At 40.2% G+C, this 21,349-nt stretch overlaps 1 protein-coding gene across 2 annotated transcripts in view; it reads left to right on the top strand.

The window, feature by feature from the left end:
* MYPN (myopalladin) overlaps window positions 1-21,349 on the top strand; it is a 106,614-nt gene that overhangs the window by 54,407 nt on the left and 30,858 nt on the right. The window contains exons 5-12 of one of the 2 annotated variants that reach the window (XM_019507874.1): window positions 4,028-4,099; window positions 4,599-4,740; window positions 5,674-5,697; window positions 7,107-7,223; window positions 7,930-8,299; window positions 8,808-9,407; window positions 12,636-12,783; window positions 20,749-20,841. In XM_019507874.1, coding sequence (XP_019363419.1) covers window positions 4,028-4,099; window positions 4,599-4,740; window positions 5,674-5,697; window positions 7,107-7,223; window positions 7,930-8,299; window positions 8,808-9,407; window positions 12,636-12,783; window positions 20,749-20,841 — 1,566 coding nt within the window. The remainder of the gene's footprint in view (window positions 1-4,027; window positions 4,100-4,598; window positions 4,741-5,673; window positions 5,698-7,106; window positions 7,224-7,929; window positions 8,300-8,807; window positions 9,408-12,635; window positions 12,784-20,748; window positions 20,842-21,349) is intronic. The other variant, XM_019507875.1, reaches the window with a different exon arrangement.

The following is a 21,349-nucleotide window of genomic DNA, read 5'->3' as shown; positions in this document are numbered from 1 at the left end:
CCACCCACCCATCCTACTTCCTGCCCAGCCGAGTGCAAGGCAGAGCCACTTAGGGAGTTTTGGTGAGCTGTTGTGGGCAGGGGGAGCAGGGATGCTGACCCAGCACAGAACTGGGGGAATGCTGACCTGGCCTGTGACAGCTCACAAAAAACTCCATAAGTTGCCCTCCAGCCCATATAATTGCCACCCTTATTATACAGAGTATTTATCAGCTAATTGTAGGCAGCCTTAAGGTACCAGTCAACACAGATTTCTGAGGCAAACAGAAATATGAGAACTTCTGAACCATAGTAAATTTCTCTGTTTCCTACAGTTAGGCTAGAAACTTCAAGCCTGATGCAGATTTACTAAATTTATGGGATTTTGTTCTTGATTTCACTGAGAACATGGCTGATTCTTTGATTGAACTTATCACTGATCAAACTGCCTGAGGTATTCAAGTATTGTAAAATATTGCCTCTGAAACCTGAATGCCTCCATACTTCAGGAACACTAAATATTTAACTACATAGATTTGCAGCCATTCTGCCCCAGAGAAAGGAATTGAATAAATGAGCATGGTAGGCAAGTTAGGTAATACAGGCTGGAAAAAAAAAATTCAGCAGCATGATAGTATCATTTTGATTTCACTGGTCCTGCTGAGGAAGGTCACTGGGGAGGTATTCCTCTTCTGTAATTTTGTTTGCATTTGGCAAAGGGGAAGTTTTAAAATGGAGGTCATACATAGTGTTTCCAGATTTGCCTGTCAGTGTGGGGTGCACTCATTTATTAGCAGTACATTTCTGAGGTCTCTGTAATTCCATCGATGTGCTGCTTGTATTACTTGTGTTGCTACATGGAGCTGTATCTCTCCCTTCCGCAAGTCCTCACCCCCAATGGAGCTATCTTGCTGGACTCAGTTTCAGTGGGGCTGGGTTCCTCCAAACACCAAATCGGTCAAACACATATAGGCATATACATACAGATTAACAGGGCATGCCCGAGCTGGGTTATTGAGCATTGACAGGCTGACACCCTCATGTGCCTTAAACTCAGTTCATCCCTCATTTCAGCAGGACAATAATAAACACAGTTAGACATGCATACACACATGCTAACAGAGTATGTCTGAGCAGGCCGGGTCTGATCAGCTCTTTCAGCTAATACCCTCATGAGCCTCAAAACTCAGCATGTCCCAATCTCTTGTCACAATGGTCCTAGTAGTAACTCCCTTAATGAGCAGACCCCACCATACTTTTGGGCATTACAGGAATCTTTGGCTTAGGCAAAAGAAGCATTGCTGCAGAGCAAATGGAAAGGTCAAGGGGAAGGAAGAGGTTCAGAGAGAAAATATAGCCACCAGCTTGACCATAAACATTATTTATTGCCAGGTATATGAATTTATGATGCTACCAGTAGTAATAGCCATACAAGAGACACAAATAAAACAGTTACAATATTACATTGTTTCAATTATGTATTTGGGGAAGTCTAGCTCAAGTTTGATCAGCAAAAGTCAGATTTGGAAAGCTGTGCCTGGAGTCAGAGAGAGAAAGAGAGAGTGATCAGCAAAAGTCCAGTTTAGAAAGGTGTAAGAGAACAAGAGTCAGGTTCCTGGAGTCAGAAGAGAGAGAGAGAGAGGGAAAGAGAGAGTTGGGATCTCACCACTCAGCAAAGCTTGAACCATTTGAGGTTCCCAGGTGTTTTTGGAGCTTGCAGACAGTCAGAGCCCCCAGCATGCTCATTGAAGGTATTCCAGGCAGAAAAGGAGTGGAACTGGTGCAGCTTTGGATCCAAGCACCAGGACAGAAACTTGAGCTTGGGTAGGGGGTTTTGTAGAGAACTAACAATGGCTCAAGGGAGAACAGTAGGTTTGTTTATGGGTAAACAATGGCTCATATGCTGGATAATAGGAACTGATCACTGCTGGCTATGGGTGGCATTACTCTGAGGCAACTCACAATACAGACAGGCAGACTCAATGTTTTGGGTACCAATAAAGGAGTCATTGCTGGAATTGGTCTGATAAATGCTGAGCTGGGTGTGTGCAGACGTGGGTTGATTAGCATTTGGAGCAGGGATCCCCCATCATGCAGTGCTCCCCTGCTTCTCTGGTCCCAGAATTCAGTGCGGTCCTTGCCTTGGAATCTCTGCTCTCCATCCTGAATGCTAATGAAGATGTATGCCTGTCCCATCTCCCATGTAGATGAGTTGTCATCCGGTTCCATCTCTGATGTAAATGAGATCAAGGGAGTTGCTTCACTCCTATCACTCTTGTCTGGAGGGGCTTAGGTGCGTCTCCCACTGCACCTTCATTGTCTTTTGTAAGTCCTTCCTCTAATCAGTTCTTGTGCAGGTGCTGAGAGGGGCTGAGTCCTTTGAGAGTCAGACAGGCTGCATACTGTGCCAGGGTTCCCCAAGAACACAGAGATGACAGGTAACAATAGGGCTAACATTACCCAGAATTAACACCCCTAAGAATTTTACAAGTCAGAATGCTCACTTGAAAGAAACTTGCCATTGGCCACTAGGAATGGTACACAGAACTGATACAGTTCGTTGTAATGAAGAATTCAGCCCCTTTTTCATGACACAATAAAGCAATTACTTTAATAAGACTAGTGGTACACAGACAACAGCAGATCCAGAAAGATTACTACTAGTACTGATCTTCTGGAGAATAACATTTGTTCTACAGTTTAAATATGCAGGACTGGATCCTGCACAAATTCTACATTGAGCTATGCTACTAGCACAAACACACTTAAAAATGGCTTAAGTGACTACCTATGAATTCCCTTTGTATTGTGGCATAACCACTTCATAGTTTCATAGTGCTTAAGGTTGGAAGGGACCTAAACAGATCATCAGGTCTGACCCCCTGCCCCAGGCAGGAACGGGTGCCACGGTCATATCACCCCAGCCAAATCATAATACCCCAGTCAAATATCTGTCCAACCTCCTGTTGAAGACTCCCACGGTAGGAGAGAGCACCACCTCACTTGGGAGCAAATTCCAGAGCCTGGCAGCTCCCTTCAGATGATGTGAGTACAGTTGTATCTATAATGAGTTATGATTTCTCTACATTCATTTATTTTGCTTCTCTTATGAAGCAATGCAGTGAAAGAGTTATTTAATAAGCAAAACTGAAGTAATCAAATCTATTAGGAGCCTTTAGCCACATTAGGAAGATAAATATAATGAAGGAATTCTCACATCTGTAAAACCTACAACTTGAATTGGAGAATCAAGTGAAATCATGGTAAATTCCTGACTTTACTGAAGACAAAGGCAAAATGAAATCATTAACTCCCATGGGCCAACAACTCACCCAATATTTTGCTGTGGAAATGCTGTTTCATCCAACAAAGCCCCTTTCCAAATTGATGATAGCCTTCTTCACAATGCTTCTTAAAATGAGTAACTAGTCATTTCAGAAGAAAACTTTTTTTTAAATTTTAAAGCCAGGCATATCACCCTGCTTAACTGCAATATAATCATATCTGACATCTTATCTTAAGACCTACTTTACTTAAAAACAGTAGGAAAAAGTGGGAAGAAATCTTTCCACCAGTGATAACACCTAGCTACTGGTCACCTTCACAAGTGAAAGGGAGGGTGGGAGCACTAACTCAGGACTCTGGCAGCTCTTTGCATTTTAACCATAGCTATGAAGATTTGCTGCGATCAGGGTTAAATAATGCCAGTGTCTGTCTGGAGTCTTTTCTGTGCTGGCATTCCCAATTCTGCTTGATGAATAAGCCTCTCTTTAAGGCAGGGGTGGGCAATTATTTGGGCTGGGGGGCCACTTAGGGAACTTTGGTGAGCTGTCATGGGCCAGGTCATCAGAATGTGTATAACCTAGTGTACAGTTATTAACCTGTGAACAGGAAGTACTCTGAAGTTAGGTATTCAAATAGATTTGAAATTGAGCCTTCTGACTTTTCAAGGGATTCCATTTGAAGTACTATGGATATGTTTCCCCAGTGCAAGACACAATATCTATGCTATATCTTAACTTCACAGTTGCCTGTGTCTTAACCTACAGGTTCAAAGCCCCACTAACTATTTGCAAGGATTGGATGGAAGACCCATAATAGCTGCTCCTGTGTTCACAAAGGTAATTTACTTTTATGGCACATTTCAAAATGAAGCAAGCCAATTACACTTTTATACATATACTAGCCAATTGCCGGTCAAGAATGATCCAGGGAGAGAGAGATGGAGTGCCACCATCTAACGCCCCATGCTGCCGCTGTTCTGCCTCTTGCAGGAAGCGAGGTGGAGGAGCCAAGGCCAGCGGCTCCCCCACCTTCTGTCTGGTTCTCGGCACAGCTTCGGAATCACAGCAGCGCTCCCCCATGCTTGGAGCACTCAGATTGACTGATTCCGTCAGCCAATCAGAGTGTAAATAAAGCGTTATGGACAGACAGACAGACTTAGGCTTTTATAATATTAGAATAATTACAAACTTCATTTCTCATTATGGTTGTATAAAAAGAAATTCTGATACATTATAGACTTTTGAAGATTTATATGATTTAGGGACATCTTTTTAAAATAAGAATCAATTTTAATACTGGAATCGTTAATTTTTTATGATCTTTTTTACATTTTAGATGCTGCAAGACATTTCAGCTTCTGAGGGTCAACTGGTTGTTTTTGAATGCCGTGTAAAAGGAGCTCCTTCTCCAAAGGTTGAATGGTACAGAGAAGGGACGCTGATAGAAGATTCTCCTGATTTTAGAATCTTACAGAAAAGTATGTCTACAACATAGAAATACTCTGTCTGCTATGTTATAGGTATTGAAACAAGAATATTGATGTATTGCACTTAGAATTTGTAGTTACAATAAGCAGAGCTCTATTAAACAGCAGCTTATGCTGGCTGAACAGGGTAATGGCAGCAGAAGTACTTTGCTGGCTATAACCCAGGGGTCAGCTTGTGTAACATGAAGTTAATTAACACTGTCTGGAGGTGCCATAAGGAGAATTCCTCTAGGCAGAAGAAATTCCTGCCTGATATGAAGCTGGCAAAGGCCTCTTTTCTACTTGCTATGCCTCTTCTACTGCCCCTAGTTCTGCACAGTCTACTCTGAAGAGGGAAAGAAGGTAGAATGAGTGCAGGGAGCTAGTCAGGCTGGTAGACAGAGGGGAAAGCAACACTTCCCAGCTGAGATCCCATTATACTTGGTTCTCTGCTGGGAGGAAGAACATAATTCAAAACTGCCCCCTCAGCCAGTGCAGGAAGAATAAACAACTCTGATCCGTAGTGTAAATGAACTTTACTGTTATAAAAAGGCAGCTTATATGAATTTAAAACACAGGTGGGCTGCACTTCATGCAAGTCATTTTTCACAGCAGTACAATCCATCTGCAGCAGCATTTATACTGATTTCCTGACACTAATGCAGAAAAACCCCAGAGACAAGATCCAAGAAAGAAATAATATTAGTATACTATTCCACCAAGACATTGGCTAACCCAGGGCAGAACACACTTGATGGATTGGCATTCTCTTAACAATAAGAGTTTAAGGTCTTTTTGATGATCCTTCCACAGAAACTCACCCCAAAAGCCATGTTACAGTAAACAGAGAACTGGGACAAGACTTGATAGTGACTCTCTAGTGTATCAGTAAAATTAATAATGTGCTTAGTACAGTAATTCTTCTGCTACTGTTTTCCCCCTTAGAACCTCGCTCTATGGCCGAACCAGGTAAGTAAGGTTTAATTGTCTTATGGTTATAGAAGCATGGGGATTTAATCTGACAAAGACAAAAGCAAGAAAGTGAACACAGATAAGGTAGATGACAGTTTTGAATCAAGAAGTAGAATCTTTCTGGGTGCAACTTATTGTGTTTGAACTCAAAACAAATTTAATTGTGGGGTTTTTTTCCTCAGTGGATGTCACAGGAATATACTTTACCATGCATTGTTCCATAAAGCTGAAAACAGACTCTCTCAAAAAGAAGAATATCCACTAAAATTGAAATTGGTTTCTCTCAGTTTTTGAAGAAAATACAACTTTCACACTCTTCTGATCCAATTCCAAATTGGAACTCTTCTCACAGGCAAAACATGAATAAAATAGTCTGCATTAAAGTCCCCTGTTTTCTTAGGGTCAGATATATAGCTGATGGTATAGGATTGTACGACTTTCTCCAGTTTGATAGCCAGGGAGCATTATGTAAGATGCTTACCCATGTCATCCATTGCCCCTGATATCATACCCCTGACCAATGAAAAATGAGAGTGCCATATCAAGTGTTCCATCCCTGATATCAGTGAATTGTATCAGTGGTTGGATTTACCAATGCCAAGTACCAGGTGACAGTATGGATGACCCTGCATCTTAGAATGCTACCCACCCTTGCTGTCTAACCTAACTATGGATGAAAGCCTCACTAATTTGGTTATTAAACATCTTGTGGCAGCTGCCAGGACATGTCAGACATTGGTCAGGTAGAAACATCATCATTACAGATCAATTTTCAATCCAGGCTGCCATTTTTGCAAAGACAATTTTTACTCACAGTTTGGTGCCCACATTTAGTCCCCAGTGTAAAGAACTGATTTTCTGATTCAGACCTGCAGGTACAATTTCACTGAACTTGCAAGTTTGAAAATCAGACCTTTACATTTAGGCTTTTGTACTTTTTCATCAGACATTATTATTCTGCCTAAATTGTTCCCAGTAAACTGCATCCATCCTTGCATCTTAAAATTTTGGAATTTTAAGAACACTTTGAGTGAAGTCAGGGAGGATCTGGTCCATTTAATTTTTCCAAATCTGATTTTAAGTTGTTTAGGGAGGGATCTTGTTTTCTAACTCTGTGTATAGGAGGAGAAAATGTTAAAGTTTTCTAAATGTTGCTAACACCTGCTTATTTTCATTTATATTGCAAATGTTGAAGCTAGTGTGGATGGAATACCAGTTGCTGCCCGTGGCAGCTGGTTGCCATTTTATATGAAAGCTGCCAATGCAATTAACATTGGTAAAGCTAAATCAGGCTGAGCAATGGTGGGAATTTTTTTAAAAAGCAGCTGTAGTGTGGGCAAGGCATTTCTGTGTTGGTTTAGCATATGTACTATGAACAATAATGATATTGCTCTGATTGGCTGCAGAGGAGATTTGTACTTTGGTAATTGCTGAGGTGTTTTCAGAAGATTCTGGGAGTTTCACATGTACTGCAAGCAATAAATATGGCACAGTCTCTAGCATTGCTCATCTAACAGTTAAAGGTAAGTGATCATTTTTAGAGATCTTCTTTCTAGTAAAATGAATGGTTCAGGTTGTTGCTTGAGAAAAGGCTCCATGTAGGATTTGGCTCATCTTGTTCTATATGGAGTGACGTAAATATTCTAAGAGAAGTTCTGTTTGCAAAGTTACAGCAAGGCACAGCAACACGATGAGCCAAATCCTTCACGGAGCCTTTTCTCAAGCAAAATTTGCATTGTTTTGCAGCATCTCTGGATTCCTTCCATTTTCTCAGTTCCTTAACTATAGCATGGAGCCCAAACCTTGGGCCAAATATGCAGCTTTGTGCTGCTAAGGCATGAAGTAGATCAAGAAGTAGAGCATTGATGTATGGAAAAAAAGACAAACAACAGCATTGGCTTGTACTTAATCCATGTTCCAAAGATTTTCTTCATAACAATAAAAGTTAGAGATTTTGTTCTTAAAATTAAAGTTTTGATTTTGAGGATGCTTGGGGCATTACACTTGACCACCAGTCAATTTTCCAATTTGCAGAGTGATTCCCTTTTTAACTTAATAATGTTCTTTGGTAAATTTGGGGGAATAGATAATCATATGCATATGGTCAAACAATTAATTCTAAAGATTAGGTATGGCATTGGCTTTCCCAGCAGAAACAGCTAAGATGTTGTTATCATTGATTCACCACATTTAACTGTAACAGCAGAACGTGAATATTTCCTCTTCCAGGGCCTGAAGACAACAGTAATACTGCTACCCTTCATACAATGAGCTCAATCAATTTAATTGCAACTGAACAACAACCTTCCCTACACAACCCTTCACTCCCTGTGGTGGACCAGCCCCCAAAGCCTAAACTGGAAGGGGTTCTTGTCAACCACAATGAACCCAGGTCAAGTTCCAAGATAGGCCTCCGGGTACACTTTAAACTTCCTGAAGATGATAAAGGAAGTGAAACATCATCTGAGGATGGAGTTGGGTCTACAAACCAAATCAGACCTGGCTACTTCCAAGACAGGACTAATGGTCAGGCAGTGAAGATACCAGAACCCACCTCACCTTCCAAAGAGCCTCCTCCAGTATTGGCCAAACCTAAACTGTAAGTAAGAAGATTTTGTATACATAATCATATTATTATAATTATGCATATAGTTGTTGGCCCTAGGATCACTAGGCAGAGGGCCAGATTAACCCGTTAGTAGGCACAGCTGGGCACTTTCTTCACTTTGGGCCCTAGGCATGTGCCTAGTTTGTCTGTGCATTAACCTGGCCCCAACTAGGCATGAACTGGGACTCTTTCATGCTAAGTATTGTATAGTCACAGGTAATAACAGTCTCTGACCCCCCAGAGCTGACACAATCTGATTAATACTGGACGTGTCTACACGTTGCCCTATGGTTATGCAGCAACACACTACATCACTGTACAGCACACTATGGCAATATAGCAATCACACAAGTCTACACATGATTGCCAGCTACATTGCCATAGCAGTAAAACCTACCCATGTACCACATGCATGGCGCAGTAACTGCCTATACTGTGCCAAGCTGTGTAACAGCTTATTGCAGCCCATGACATTTCATCCATCCTTGTTTTTATATAGAGATGCCACCCAGTTACAACAGCTCCATAACCAGGTCTTGCTGGAACAGCAGCAGTTACATCATTCATCTTTTACATCTCCAAGGGAGTTGCCATTCAACACAGGAACATTGAACTCTGCTGCTTCAGTCAACCAGAAGCCTTCATCAACATTGTACAAGCAGGCCAAAGTTTCTCCTTCACAGACGTTCAGTTATACCCGACCTAAACAGTTCCTTGCATCCCAGAACACCACACCACCTATCAACTCCCCTGCCAGCTCCCCAGTGCCTGCATTCAGCAATGTGTCTCAAGGAATCCAAAGAGCAAATGACAAAGAGAATCTCGTGGGACCTCCTCAGCCAGTCCAATCAAGGTCTCCAGGAGGGTTTACAAATAAAACTGAATCATCTCCAGTAAGCCCCAAAGAATCAGTGTCGCCTGCATTATTGCTCTCTATATCCAACATGAACCAATTTCAGCCCCCTAGTGTAATTCCAAATCCTCTCTCTCCAACCAGCCATATTCAGAACCCCGTTGCCTTTCTCAGCTCAGTCCTGCCTTCTCTTCCATCGACACCACCAACCAATGCTATGGGTCTGCCTAGGAGCGCACCAGCTGTGTAAGTAGCAGAAGCCTTATATGGTGATTTGGGAAAGGAAGTACTGTGAAAAGAAATTCTAGCATGCATCTGTTTTGTGCTCAAATTGGCATTCTATAGAAACAACCTCATAAAATAGAAAAAGGTCTGATCCTTTAGCTGCTTGCTGACTCCTTGGAGAAGGGGCTTTGATTCTTTCAGCTTTTATGCCCATATGGGGGAGACTGAGGCAGGTCCATCTGGAAGGATGACAGATAGCAACAACATGATACCCTGAAGATAATGTGAACTTAGGATGATTATATGGGAGGTTTAAAATGGATGGAGGCAGGGGATACTGAAGACTACCAGGATACAGTCAGTGATACAGAAAATTCTATTAGTGGGAGGAAATTATTTTTAGGATTGTACAGGATAAGTAACTATATGAGAACTTACCAATAGGAGCTTTTATATGTATTTTCCTACTGTAAGTAAAAAGTAAAATTTAAAAGATGTCTCAGTGGTGAGCATTTTACCCTTGTAGAAATATCTAAGAAATAGTCTAAAGCAGGATGCTGTTTAGTTTCGAACTGTTTAGATATTTATAAGATCACAGAAAAGCTATGGAAAATAAGAAGCAACTAAATTGTTTCAATGAGCGAGAGGGAGAGAGAGAGAGACAAGTGTATGTGATTGTCTGGCAAGCTCCACATAACCAAATAAGAGAGATGTTATGCCCAAAAATGTTCTGGTTTCAAGAGCTGCATTTTTTGTTGACAGTGCTGAAATTAATAATACCATCTCAATAATCACAAGGAACCATGTGTTGCCATGGCTTACACTAGCAGTTTGATAGAACTCCAAACTGCACAAAGGGGGAAGTCTGCATTACTAGCCCTATTTTATATGTGAGCTAAATGAAGCACAGTGTAGTGATTGTTGGGGACAGAGCCTTCTGACTTATTAGTCCATGCTCTGTCCCTGATGAACCATAACTCTATATCAAACACAGATAAAACTAGACATTTTTGTAGCTGTGCTCCTAACAGTCATCTACCTTTCACAGTAAGGCTCCAAGAAGCCTAATCCCTTCTACATTATAGACTGCTCGGCATCACTGAGCCATTTATTTCTGCTAAGCAGAGCAGAATTCCTCTGGAACATGCCAGGGCTCTAGTCACAGCACTGAAGCCAGATACAAAAACCAGAGTTCTTGTACTTGGCCTGAGGGTTTCATCTTTGCCTCTACCAAACAGTGACTGAAATCCCTAACAGCTTTGGGTGCTTTGGGCACAAGTGCAAGCAGCCTACTGGAGAGGCACACTAACTCATGGCGCTTTATTACAAAGCACCATGCATTAGATACTTTATCGGACAAGGATTAGATTTTCGCACAATCGGCCATTTTAAAATGCTCTGTAGCCATGAATATTTGTTACGTTATCGCTGCAGAGTGCTTTCAGAGGCCTCACTGCACAAGAAACGCAACTTCTGTAAACACCCTTTCACAGTTTCACAAATGTAAGCAAAAAATGACAAACGTACTCCCTTATTGGAGCAAGTGAACAAGTACTTTGCATTTCTAAAGCACTGTACAAATATTAACTAATTAAATCCTCACCACACTCTGCTAAGGTATGGTACTTAACTATTATTATCCCCATACAGTTCCTGGCTTCCAGTCCAGATCTAATTCCTCATTTAAATAGCTTCTAGCTTTCCTCAATAGAGGGCATTAAAAATAATCACACACGGAGCTGAAAAGTATTTGTGCCAATATGTGAATGTAGCAGGTTGTGGAATTTGCTTCACTCAAACAGTCTTTGTTTGCTTGCAATCCTTGTTCATTGTCACTGTTTCCCCAGGACACACTCCCTCCTGGCAGAAATCAACACAGACAATTAACAATATGCAAATAAAATAAACAAGTAGCCTATGGTCTTTTCCCAAACCAGTGCAAGTGCCCAGCCTTGGGTGTGCCACCACTAACTCCTCACTCTTTTACCTCCATCAGCAAGTCCCAGTCTCTCTGTCAACTCACAGTCTCTCAGAAGTTTATACACATGTTCCAGGAGTGTGTGGGGGGGGGGGGCACTTTAATTACAGAGGCACTGAGAACTGCTCTAATTAAATTGTCTGCAGTGTCTTGTGTATCAGTGTCCCTGTGCTGAAAAATGGCAGCGGGGGCACTTTAACTAAAGCTCATTGAACGAGCTTTAGTTAAAGTGCCCCCGCTGCCATTTTTCAGTGCAGGGACACCAATACACAAAATACTGGTGTATGCTGGAGCACAGTAATTACCACACTTCAGCACACTTGATTAATCAACTCTGCTTTGACACACTGTAATTACAGCACATTGGAGCAGCCTCTCTGCTCATTTATAGGTGCTTTTAGCATCTCTCTGGGTTTCTTCACAGTCGTTCAGACCCATAGAGAATGTCTTGACTCAGGCTTCTACCTCCAGCCCCACAGCCTTCCTGTCTTCCCCCTGGGCTCTCTCTGGGAGCCTCTTAACTCCCATGGAGCCAGCTAATTATCTTGGTCAGCTGGCTCAGTCCTCCAGAGCAGGCTTGCAGCTGCAGTTCCTATGCTGGGCAGCCTGCTACAGTGAACATTTACAAAGATTTCATTTTTATTAGTCTTTACTGATGGGATAAATAATGCTTATAGAGGAAGTGGTAAAAGGCTTGTGCTGGGCCATCTAAAATTAATATATTGTTCACAACAGTGAACAGTTATTTCTTCTGCCTATGCTTTCCCTAAGTCAGAACATAATTGATGTAAATATTAGAGCATTCCAAATTTATCCCCTAGTTGCTTTGGTAATTATGGTCCATAATTGTGGACCCTTAGCTTATGAACTGTTATTGTTTAATAAGATAACATTTATTGAAAGTTCTATTTGGTTACAACAGCCAACATCTCAGAAATAGAAAGGTGGGAATTAGGTGTAGAAGGGGTGGGTGGAGGTAGGTAGCGGAAAGAAAGAATCATCACTAAAGAAGTGAGATGAGGAAGAGAAGGTTAACCTCTTTTTTTGTATCTATGCCTAGATATTTGCACTTTGCACTTTGTAGATGACATTATTGTGAAATCAACATTCTAGAAATTAAGGATTTGAAACGAAGATGCTTATTATAATATTATTATGGTTATTTCTTCTAGATGTGCCATCCTCAAAGCTTACTGAATGTCCTTACATAAGGAATCAACTATTGTTTATCATCTGCATGTTTAAGTAACAGCTTTTTAATATATGTTTAGATCGACTCAGGGACTATCCAAGAAAAATCTAAAACCTCTGCAGTTAGCAACAGATGATTATATCAGAGACAATAAAGCAACACTTGTTAAAGATCTGGAGAGAACGCTGCATTTCAAAGAGGACTTTAATCAACATAGTATTCAGCAGGTAAGCATACTGATTGTTATTGCATTTCATACACCCATGGACAAAATAAATGTTAAGTCTTAAAGGACATAAATATATGTAAGGCTTAGTTTATATTCTACATTTTATAATAAATTCCTAGTAACAGCTGCATGAAATAGCAAACTGGAGTTCTAAAGATGTAAGGAAGAATTGACTGTAGAAGGTTTTACTTTGTGGCTTCTTATGGCTCTATTTTTACCCTCTAATAGAGAATATATAAGAAAAACTAGAGGAATATAAAACTTTGTTGGCATATAAGAGATTTGTGCATATTGGATATCTCTGTCTAATGTCCAGCCCACTTAATTCATTGCACACAAATTCATACAAATTAAGAGGAAAGGAAATTATGATATATAGCAGACTGCTGTTTTTACTTGGCTTAAAATATCATGAATAAAATGCTATCTTAATGTTTTGTGTCCTGAACATTTTTTTCAACCAGGTGAGCAAAATTAATAAATTATTTCATTAGGAATTTGCCAGGAAAATAAGTGATAATTGTTACTGACTTTTACTAAAACTGCAAGACCAGTGTTAATTGAGTTTGGTAAAATAACAAGCTTTTAATAAAGCTCAAGAGATCAAATAGTAGTTGATTTCAGCTAGATTCAACACACACCTCAGATTCAGGGGTCAGTAACAAATTAAGGTGCAAGTAAAATGTCTAGGGGAAGGCTAGGGGAAATCCTTGACGAGGCACATCTAATAGATGTCATTGAATAATGTTGAGATGCACGAGCAGCTTCAGGGTGGCTATACTGTCTGCAAGGAAGTACTGTGCTCTAGTCTTACCTCTGTCATGGGACCCTTTATAATAACCATATTTCCTCAGGTTCTGCAAAAAGAGATGAGGACTTTGTCCTAGTCGTCACAAATAAGGAACCTATTTATAAGTGCATTTCTGACAGAACACATACATTGATATGCAAAAGCTCTGGTATCTGTAGAATAAATTACCCACTGTGGACAACTGCAGTTGTAATCCCTGTTTTTTTAATTATGTTGTTGACCTTTCCTCTGATGGAGTGCTCTGCCAAAACACTTCTAGTAAAAAAACTGGCATGTGGTATGTTTTGCCAATGAATCACAAGTGTTATAGTTTATACTTGCTATGGTAGTAATAAGAAGTATTTAGACAGCTACTGTGAAATATCAGTCAGTCTTTCAAGTTAACTGCATGATAACCTCTTTAGACACAATGGTTACAAAACAGGATCAGAGTTATCTACTGATAAAGTTATCTACTGATAGCTATATATATGCTGTTTTTATCATCAGATACAATGCCAAAAGAAAATCCTGAATCATAAGGCACAAAAACTTTGAGGAAGTTCAGAGCTGACTCATCTCTACTTACTATAGCAACTAACCAGACAACATTCCAATTTTGGGGAGGTCAAATAAAAGTTAATACAAATAGAAGAGAAAGTAGTCTAGTTTCACCACAAAATGAAGGAACTATTATCCCCACTACAGGCTCAGTGCTTGAGTTAAATCTATTATTTTCCCCTGTTTTTCCCAAAACCCCACCCAAAATCACTAACATTTGTACTTCTTCAAGTACAAATCAAGGAGGTAGGATGCTCTTTTTCTGGGTATTAGCAGATGCAAATTTTAAGTTTTCATGTCTGTGAGACCTTTTACTATTGATCTTTTAAAAAGTACATGAAACAAAACAAACTAGTGGATATATGTCTTGTCAGCAGGGCAATAACTAAGAAATGGACACATCATATTCTGTGTCTGGATTCACATGGATTTCATTAGCTCTCTTTTCTTCCCTAGTAAACAGAATATTGGAAAAAGGAAACTTTTATTTCACTTCTTAGATTTCCATATTAATATTTTGTGGCAGCAGGAGACAATCATTCTTTAGGATTTTTATTCAGTTTATTATAAATATTTGTAGACCATTACAACAAATAAGAAATGAGCGTTTAGTGAATAGATAAAAATATTTCCATACAAAAAACTTAGGGTATTTTATTCTTTATGTGCATTTTCTATATGTTGTTTTAAAATACATTTCTTTTGTCTCATAAAAAGTGTTCTATACTATTTTTCTGATTCAGAAAGTTGAACTGTATTTTAGAATTTCACTAGTAGGAAAAATGCTTTCTGTACATATAATCTGTGCAGTACTTTAATATCAAGAATGAAAGGTGTGATTAAGCAGAATTGCAAAGTGCTACTATTATGTTATATTACTATCCAAAGTACGGTTATAAACACAAGAATGATTCCATAGGTATTTATGTTTTGGTCCCCTATTTATTATCCAGCAGTGACTTTCAAGATGAAAATTGTTCAGCTTAGAAGTCAAGATTTTGCTAACTGTCAGCACTGCACACTCAGCATGATATCTAATAATCCAGATGCACTCCTTCTGCTTCATCCAGCACATCATTCATCACCAACAATAAAGAATTCTAGATTCAGAATATAGGTGGTAATTTTGCTGATGATGCATGAGGCAGAATAGATGACCATATAGTCTTCCACAGCTATGTTTACTGGCAATGCTGGGAGAAGTAAAAACATAGTTTTTGCTAATGAATATAATTTGACCAAGTAGGTAAAGTAAAAATTTGTCATGTGTACCAAATACTTTAATCATAATCACCCTTCAAACTAATTGTGAAACTTATTAGATATGTGACACTAGAACAGAAATGTTTTGTCAAAAAAATTAATTCACCAAAAATTGGAGTATTGGCCAAACCAAACTGTTTATGAATTCAGGCTGATTTTGCTGAATACTATCAGCTGGGGAAAAAAGGAGGGGGGGAAGACTTCACAAAACTATAGGAGGAGGACATTAGGGTGGTCAACTAATATATGGAAACCCAATTACCTCCTCAGCAGGTATGTCTAGACATGCAAATGATGTGGAGTGGGTTTACTCTAGAATAAATTACTCTAGAGTAAGCCCACCCTGGGTAGGCATCTACATGTGTGGCATTGATGCCTACACAGTCAGGTGGATTGCAGATTGGCTGAAGGGTCGCACTCAGAGGGTGGTGGTGGATGGGCCATATTCAACCTGGGGAGAAGTGGGCAGCGGAGTCCCCCAGGGCTCAGTCCTTGGGCCCATGCTGCTCAATCTCTTTATCAGCAATTTGGATGAAGGGGTGAAAAGCACCCTGTTTAAATTTGCTGATGATACCAAAATTTGGGGTGAGGTGAGCACACTAGTAGGGAGGGAAAGACTGCAGCAAGACTTGGATAGGTTACAGGGGTGGGCTAGCAAAAACAGGATGTGCTTCAACACTGACAAGTGCAGGGTGCTGCACTTGGGCAGTAATAACCAGCAGCACACTTATAAGATGGGAAACTCCCTTCTTGAGAGCACGGAGGCAGAAAGGGATCAGTTCTGGAGCAAGTAAAACAACAACACTCTAGTCTGGGAGATAGGGCACCTGAGTTTCAGTTCCTGCTCCAGTAGATGTCCAGCTAGTTATGCAAAATGGACCAATAATAACAATAATATACCCACAAATAGCCATCCAACATCCTGAATGCACACTCTAACTACTGGACTATTGGATAGAGGAGAGCATGGCCAGCTCCAGCAATTTTGTAAGTGTAGCCCTTCATTTCCTTTGCTTTTTCTCATGAGTGCCTAAAACAAGAGGATTGACTGGAATACTTCATACTCAAACAAAATGAACCATTTGTTTCAGCCAGGAAATAATTCAGTATTTTATATGTGCTTTCACCTGGATCAATGTCTTTTTCCATTTTTCCACTTCACGATCAAAACAAAAACATCAATTACTTGCACAGGCTTCCTACAAGTTCCATTTCAATGGGAACAACTCTTATTATTTGGACAAAACTTGTAACTTAACAACAGTATTTCCTTGGCAATCCACAATGACAGTCAGACAGACAAACCGACAGATAGATAGTGTTGCCAGCCTTGGCTATTTTCAAGGGGCCTAGGCCAAGCTGCAGAAGCATAGCTAAGCAAAAGTAACTATAGCGTGAACCACAGAGTAAAAAGCAGCCTTGTTTATGGAAGAGCATACATTTGAGAAGAGAAAGCAGGATGGGGGCAAGCGCTGTTCCATAATGGAGGAGATAAGGAGATAAGAATCCTTCCCTCCAAAAGCGTATTTTTCACAGAAACAAAAATGCCAACTAACTGACATCTTTAACATCCTCAAGAAAACTGGTTCAGTCTGGTTCCAAAGATTTCAGTGAAACAAAGAAATGTAAATAAAATCAGAAGTAATTTAGTAGAATATAATAATATACCAGCCATCTATAAATATGGGGTATAGGCAGGAGGGAAATTTGAAGAATTCAGCAAATTTGAGAAGACCTGCTGCCAATTTGCATGCCACTCTCCTCCCACCTCTCTAATCTCCCCAGATGACATAGGTGAGAATCAATGTTGTACTGTCCTAGGTAGCGAGTTGGTCTTTGCAATAATTGTTTTTGGGTTTTGAAGTGCAAGCAAATAAGAGGTCCAGCTGTAGACCTATTTCTGCCTCTTTCATCAGTAGCCAACCTGCAAAGTTACCTGTAATATGGGTAACTAATCCACAGACAGACAGACAGACAGACAGACAATATACATATAATTGATAGGAAAAAGGTAATCAAGTCACAGACCCTTGTGCTACAGTAAAATTAAAAGACTTAAACCTACAGTAATAAAGAATTAAGTTAGAGCTGAAGGTTCAGTACTAGGGTTTGATTAGTTGAGCCCATAGATGCCTTGTAGACTTTAGAATTGTGAATTATACCTACATATTAATGGTGTTTTCAATGAAGGACTATGCAGCAATATTCTTTGGGTGCGTCTTGAGGCATAGATAGCATTGTGGGTGCTAGTTTATTTTTAGTACAAAGAGTAAAGCTCCAGCTGTTTAGGTAATTGTGCCATTATTCATAGCCCTCACATGCATATTTATGATTCCCTTTCCCTAGTGAATACTTTATAAGAATATTCAGGATACAAGAGGCCTAGAGTTTATCCAAAGACTCCATACTAGAAACTTAAAATAACAGCTTATAAAAACAAACATAACAACCAGCAGATCATAGACCAGTCCCTCTTTATGCACTCTACTGTCCCACCAATAAAACATCCATTCGTTAATGAGTCGAGCCATTTCCTATACAGTCCCAAAACAAACCCAATTCACACCACAAGACTTCATTAAAAAACCTATAATCACAAATGCTTTAGCCAATATAAAAAGCTTCCTCTAAAATGGGCTTTGTCTAGATCTGCCTGGAAGGTCAGCGTATAGAGGTAATTTTAGATAAAACATATAAACAAAATTCCAAAAGCAAGTTATCCAGATGAAACAGGATTAACTAATTAGCAGAATGGCAAGGATTAAATTCAGGGTATCAATCTTAATTCATAAAACTTTTAACAATCTGAGTCTTAAGTAGTTGAGCAGCCACCTGCTGCTTTATAATATTTTTGCTCAAAATTTTTGCCCTGTGGGCTGGATGGGTGGTTCCCAGTCTAGCCACAGGCCAAATCCAGCCAGTAGGCCTATTCCAGCACACAGGGTGGGCAGGGCAAGGCCCAATCTGGCCTCACAAAGGAAGCGTGGGAGAAGGCTTGTGGCCTGAACCTGATCCAGCCACATGAGGGAGATGGAGTGCAACTGAGCCCTGATTTGTCTGCACAGGAGAGGGGACATAGCTTAGCCCCTACCTGGCCAGGCAGGGCTTGGGAATTTGGCAGCGGGGAAGGGTGGCAGTATTAATTGCCACTGCTCCAATGCCATCAGATTTCCTGATCTGTGGAGAACACCCCTGCTTTATATTCTTGCCTGGCAGATACAGTTTATCTGCTCTGCTCTCAAACCATAGGTTGAGTCAGGACCAAACTGGAGAAAGCTCTAAGATGAGGGTCCTCATGCATGGGCTTTGCCAAATGAGAAACAGCTTACTGGTACTCTCATGCTCTGATTTTCTGCTCACAGGAAAGGCATCTGTTTCAGCTGGTCTGTCTTTGGTATCTCTGGGCCTTTGTACATGCCATGTTTTTTGCCCTTTCTTGCGCTGAAACAGCATGACTGTTTGCATGAGCAGGTTTTCTGGATGCTTTAAAAGTCTTTCTAGTGCATTAAAGTAAAACTCCTTGAATGTAGTTTAGTTTGGCTTGCTGCGAATAAAGCATCACATCCATGGATTTATTGCGTGCAAACACAAGGCACTCAAAAACGTGTAATAAGCCTCTTTGTCCACCAGATGGCACTACGACTTTTTTTTAGTTCACCCCTTTGAATTGCTTCTGCTTTCAAATTGCTTCAGCTTTTGCTTTTTCTTTTTTTCTTGTGGTGTGTGCCAGCTCTGTGCTCCCACAGCTCTGTGGCAGAGCACAGGTTGGGAGGGGGCCAGGTCAGGGGGACAGGACTGGACTATCCCTACTCTCCTGCGGCACTGGCTGGGGACCAGGCTTAATTCGTTTGAAAACTTAGTGCATGCAAACACTGATGCAACACTCCAAAATAAATAAAGTTTAAATTTTGTAAATTAAATTTAATGAGGATTAAACCCCATGGGGTGTACAGGCACCCTCTGTCCTTTTTATATTCCTTATTCATGTTCTCTTTTTTTACCTCTCATCTACATCTGAGAATTTTCGGTTTGTGGGGAGTTATGCTTTTGATGTTGTTTGGCTGGATATTCTATTTGACTGGCTGGGATCTTATTAAATTCTTGGTTCCTATTTAATTTTTCACTGTATAGAACAGAGGTAGATACATTTTAATTCATCTACAGGAAATAGAATAATTCCAAGATTTCTTCCAATAAGAAGAATCATATTAAAGATAATATTCAATATTTTAGCATTATGATTCCTTGCCCAAGGCAAGATGAAGACTCATAAGAACAACTGCACCTCTCAAAGTGAAGGGGAGACAGCAGTCATGTTTTTAAAAACAGTTAAAACTAAGGGACATTTCAAGAGAATACTTAGAAACAGACTCTTAGGGCTTGAACACATAGTGTGTTGACAGCAATGGAATCAGCCTTTTCACTAGTGTAAACAAGAAGAGGACGTGACATATAGCCCTTTACTGGTGCAACTTAACCTGAAGTCATAGTAAAATTACTCTGGGAAAAATCTGGAGTAAAACTACATTGGGATAAGTAGTATATATATACTGCTTGATAAAAACAACATAGCCTGGATCAACGGACAACATTTATACTATTAAAAACTTACTAGGGCTAAATTGCAGCAGACTTCTTAGAATGCCTGTGCCTCGCCTACATTAGTGTTCCTACCATTGCTAGTCAGCTTAACATTTCAATGCAGTTCCAAATGAAGGGGTGGATTTTCAAACCAGCTAAGCATCCAGTCCTATTTAGACAACTAAATGAAGTAGCCAGATTTTCAAAACTTCAGTGTCCTCATTGACCTTAAACCTCAGCTGTTACCTTGCATTGTCATCTGAGGGGGCAGACTGCAGCATCTGCATAAAGTCTCATTGACTGTTCTGGGGCTCCAGGTGGGCCCAGCTGCCTTTCAGCCTGGATCACAGTGCAAGTTCAGGGCCTTAGTACTGCAACAACAAACACTTGTGTTTGCATATCACTACTTTAAAAAAAGAAAAAAAGAAAACACATGGGAAAAATTGTCCATGATTAACATTGGAGTGGCTTCTTTAAGCAGACTTGTTCCCCGTCGTATTCTTGACTATATAGTAGCACAGTTTCAGTGTGCTTGTTTTTTAAATTACCTTCTTTTTATACTTATTTCTATAGCAACAAGCTTGAAATAAGATATTGAACTATCACAGGAATCTATAACAAGTAGCAGACTCTCCTGTCTTTCCGTATTTGTTACCACTAAGCTCCACTAAAATAGGGTTTTTTTCCTGAAAGCAGCTCCAACTCTTTAGATTTCTGTCTTGAAAGTGTTTTTCCTATCTTCTTAATCCCATTACTTCCCTCTGCTAGAGAACATCATATGATGAAAAACTGGCCCGCAGTCTTCAGGGACCAAGCAGTGATTCCCCAATCTTCACCTATACAGCTGAGGATGTATCTAAGGTACAATTTCATTGTGCAGTCTTTATTACCCCGTAAATTCTTCTTGTCACTAGCATTTTTTTATTTTCAAATTTGCCTTTGAAAAAAAAATTGGTAACACACAAGTATACTTTAGCTTGTGTCTTGTATTGTCATGCATAAGTTCTGGGTCCAAGAGCAGCAGAAAATGGGAGTGCTGTGAAGACTTCCTGCTTAACTGTGCAGGAACTGGAGGACTTCTGTTGTTTGGTGTTGGCCCCAGTGGAGATTGATCTAACAGCTCTGCTCTTTTGGGTCTGACTCTTCCTTCCGGTGTTAAGGATAAACTGACTAGATGGAGATTCAGAGTTTATTGGCTCCAGCAGTCCAACTCCGCACCTTCTAAAATTTCAGGGCTCCAGACTGTTGTGGGCCAAGTGTTCTTCCATCTCCACATGAGGGAGATGGAGTGCAACTGAGCCCTGATCTGTCGACACAGGAAGTCTTATAGATTCATAGATTCATAGATTAAGGGTCGGAAGGGACCTAG

Source organism: Gavialis gangeticus, unplaced genomic scaffold (assembly GCF_001723915.1).
Source record: "Gavialis gangeticus isolate Ggan-Ray unplaced genomic scaffold, GavGan_comp1, whole genome shotgun sequence".
Classification (NCBI taxonomy): Eukaryota; Metazoa; Chordata; order Crocodylia; family Gavialidae; genus Gavialis; species Gavialis gangeticus.
Note: the sequence above shows the minus strand (reverse complement) of the source record. Positions and strands in the feature narration are given on the sequence as shown.